Source organism: Caretta caretta, chromosome 8, assembly GCF_965140235.1.
Source record: "Caretta caretta isolate rCarCar2 chromosome 8, rCarCar1.hap1, whole genome shotgun sequence".
Lineage (NCBI taxonomy): Eukaryota > Metazoa > Chordata > Testudines > Cheloniidae > Caretta > Caretta caretta.
In genome coordinates, this window is record NC_134213.1 from 65,158,266 (window position 1) to 65,162,091 (window position 3,826).

A 3,826-nucleotide genomic window follows, 5' to 3' on the forward strand; every position below is an offset into this window, starting at 1 on the left:
CATGACTGGCGAGGCTACGGTGTGAAAGTTCTGTTTGTTTCTCCTTGATGAAACCCCCCGCCCCTTGGTTCACTCTACTTCCCTGTAAGCTAACCACCCGCCCCTCCTCCCTTCAATCACCGCTTGCAGAGGCAATAAAGTCATTGTTGCTTCACATTCATGCATTCTTTATTCATTCATCACACAAATAGGGGGATGACTACCAAGGTAGCCCAGGAGGGGTGGTGGAGGAGGGAAGGAAAATGCCACACAGCACTTTAAGCACAGCACTTTAAAAGTTTACAACTTTAAAATTTATTGAATGACAGCCTTCTTTTTTTTGGGCAATCCTCTGTGGTGGAGTGGCTGGTTGGCCGGAGGCCCCCCCACCGCGTTCTTGGGCGTCTGGGTGTGGAGGCTATGGAACTTGGGGAGGAGGGCGGTTGGTTACAGAGGGGCTGCAGTGGCAGTCTGTGCTCCAGCTGCCTTTGCTGCAGCTCAACCATACACTGGAGCATACTGGTTTGGTCCTGCAACAGCCTCAGCATTGAATCCTGCCTCCTCTCATCACGCTGCCGCCACATTTGAGCTTCAGCCCTCTCTTCAGCCCGCCACTTACTCTCTTCAGCCCGCCACTTACTCTCTTCAGCCCGCCACCTCTCCTCCCGGTCATTTTGTGCTTTCCTGCACTCTGACATTATTTGCCTCCACGCATTCGTCTGTGCTCTGTCAGTGTGGGAGGACAGCATGAGCTCGGAGAACATTTCATCGCGAGTGCGTTTTTTTTTCTTTCTAAGCTTCACTAGCCTCTGGGAAGGAGAAGATCCTGTGATCATTGAAACACATGCAGCTGGTGGAGAAAAAAAAAGGGACAGCGGTATTTAAAAAGACACATTTTATAAAACAGTGGCTACACTCTTTCAGGGTAAACCTTGCTGTTAACATTACATACATAGCACATGTGCTTTCGTTACAAGGTCGCATTTTGCCTCCTCCCACCGCGTGACTACCCCCTCAACCTTCCCCCCTCCCTGTGGCTAACAGCGGGGAACATTTCTGTTTAGCCACAGGCAAACAGCCCAGCAGGAATGGGCTCCTCTGAGTGTCCCCTGAAGAAAAGCACTCTATTTCAACCAGGTGACCATGAATTATATCTCACTCTCCTGAGGATAACACAGAGAGATAAAGAACGGATGTTGTTTGAATGCCAGCAAACATACACTGCAATGCTTTGTTCTACAATGATTCCCGAGTACGTGTTACTGGCCTGGAGTGGTAAAGTGTCCTACCATGAAGGACGCAATAAGGCTGCCCTCCCCAGAAACCTTTTGCAAAGGCTTTAGGACTACATCTAGGAGAACCGCAAATGCCAGGGCAAAGTAATCCTTTCACATGCTTGCTTTTAAACCATGTATAGTATTTTAAAAGGTACACTCACCAGAGGTCCCTTCTCCGCCTGCTGGGTCCAGGAGGCAGCCTTGGGTGGGTTTGGGGGGTACTGGCTCCAGGTCTAGGGTGAGAAACAGTTCCTGGCTGTCGGGAAAACCGGTTTCTCCGCTTGCTTGCTGTGAGCTATCTACAACCTCCTCCTCCTCCTCATCTTCTTCGTCCCCAAAACCTGCTTCCGTATTGCCTCCATCTCCATTGAAGGAGTCAAACAACACGGCTGGGGTAGTGGTGGCTGAACCCCCTAAAATGGCATGCAGCTCATCATAGAAGCGGCATGTTTGGGGCTCTGACCCAGAGCGGCTGTTCGCCTCTCTGGTTTTCTGGTAGGCTTGCCTCAGCTCCTTCAGTTTCACGCGGCACTGCTTCGGGTCCCTGTTATGGCCTCTGTCCTTCATGCCCTGGGAGATTTTCACAAAGGTTTTGGCATTTCGAAAACTGGAACGGAGTTCTGATAGCACGGATTCCTCTCCCCAAACAGCGATCAGATCCCGTACCTCCCGTTCGGTCCATGCTGGAGCTCTTTTGCGATTCTGGGACTCCATCATGGTCACCTGTGCTGATGAGCTCTGCATGGTCACCTGCAGCTTGCCACGCTGGCCAAACAGGAAATGAGATTCAAAAGTTCGCGGTTCTTTTCCTGTCTACCTGGCCAGTGCATCTGAGTTGAGAGTGCTGTCCAGAGCGGTCAGAATGGAGCACTCTGGGATAGCTCCCGGAGGCCAATACCATCGAATTGTGTCCACAGTACCCCAAATTCGAGCCGGCAACATCGATTTAAGCGCTAATCCACTTGTCAGGGGTGGAGTAAGGAAATCGATTTTAAGAGCCCTTTAAGTAGAAATAAAGGGCTTCATTGTGTGGACGGGTGCAGGTTTAAATCGATTTAACGCTGCTAAATTCGACCTAAAGTCCTAGTGTAGACCAGGGCTTAGGGCAGTATGTGTGGCGGTTATGGGATGAAATTAAGAAAGCGTAAATATAGGCTGAATACCAGGAACAACACCCTAACAATGAAACTTATTAGATAGTGGAATAGTCTCTCCAGGGAAGTGATGAAAGATCTGAGACTTGGGGTATTTTAAAATTAGTGGACAAAGCACTAGGAAATATCCAATAGGGTATATATTTTTTTCATGGCCAGGAAGATGGTTGAGTAGACCTAAGTAGTCTCTTCCATCTCTAGTTTCCATGATGTGCAAACAGCATGTGAGTGATCGTCCTTTAACAGGATGAAGGATGGAATATTGGAGTAGGAAGGTTCCATGGCAGTTGGAAATGACCACTGGGAGCGATAGTTGGATTTGGACAGCTCAGGAGAGAAGCTGAAAACTGATGAAAGTTTAGTGATGTCCACAGAAACCCCTAGACGAGAGAAAAATGGGGAGAGCTGGGGAGGGAGAGTGAATAGGAGTCTGGGTAAAGTGTGTGAGCAGTGCAGTAAGACAGAGAGAGAGGGTGAAAGACAAAACCCACAGGGTCAGGGAAAAGGGAGAGCAAAGACAGGGAAAGGGAGAAAAGCAGTGAGAACGCCCCCTGGAACAGGACAAGTGACCTCCCAGGTTATTCTCTTTTGAGTGCACCCAGCCTTGGGAGTATTTGAATTGCTGCCTGATGTGTCTCCGTCTCTCCTAGTGGTTATGAGCAACTGATTTTCTGTCTGGGAAAAGATGGAAAGGATTTTGTATCAGTAGTGTCTGGAAATGATAGCCATTGTTGTTGCTTTTAGCTGCAGACAACTGATGTTTAGCTACTCAATGTCCCACGGTCTCCTGTGGTCCAAATTGAGAGAAATTCCTCCTTTTTCCATCACAATTACTACAGATATATGGTGGCTTGCCTGATTAAATTTCCAGTTGCAGGCTAGGCTTCTGATTGGTAGAGGGGGAAAATCTTCAATAGAGATTATATTTCTTTTAAGTAACTTCTTGAAATTGTCTGTTGGATCTGTAGTGTTTTCATGCTATAATCTGAGGAAAAACTGAGGTACTCTGCCCCCTATAGGAAAAATTGGTAATTGAAAATTATTTTTATGAGAGTTTAGGGTCATAGAGGTTGGATGGTACCTTTATTAAAGTTAGCTCTGGAAATAAAAAGGTTAAGGATCTTTCCTCTGAATCCTCACCCTTTGGGGAGTTGTCCCTACTGCTTGCTGGGAAAGATGATCCCTGAAATGAAAAATTCTTCTCTCCTATCTTGATGCCAAGCTATTTTTTGTAGGATATTTAAAAATAATCTTTCACCCTTAGTGGATTTTATGTCTAACTTCCAGTTCCATAGTCAGAATTGTCACCTTGCTGCTATGTTTAAGGCTGTTTCTCTGGCTGACCAAATCAAATTATATGCTATATTGAATAGCAAATTTGTTGAATTATTAATAAATCTGGCAACTTCGGAGAAG

General features: G+C 46.8%; 1 protein-coding gene across 1 annotated transcript; it reads right to left on the reverse strand.

The window, feature by feature from the left end:
- Nucleotides 1-272: 272 nt before the first annotated feature.
- On the reverse strand, nucleotides 273-2,017 carry LOC142073111 (uncharacterized). The gene is made up of 2 exons (XM_075131978.1): nucleotides 1,418-2,017; nucleotides 273-829 (listed from the first exon to the last, which is right to left on the reverse strand). Exons 1-2 carry the CDS (start codon nucleotides 1,998-2,000, stop codon nucleotides 288-290), a joined length of 1,125 nt encoding a protein of 374 aa, XP_074988079.1. The 5' UTR covers nucleotides 2,001-2,017; the 3' UTR covers nucleotides 273-287.
- Nucleotides 2,018-3,826: the final 1,809 nt, after the last annotated feature.

Coding starts and splice junctions, on each gene's coding strand:
- LOC142073111 (XM_075131978.1), bottom strand. CDS start 2,000: ATGCAGAGCTCATCAGCACAGGTGACCATGATGGAGTCCCAGAATCGC. Junction 830..1,417: donor AGGCGGAGAAGGGACCTCTG/GTGAGTGTACCT, acceptor TTTCTCCACCAG/CTGCATGTGTTTCAATGATC.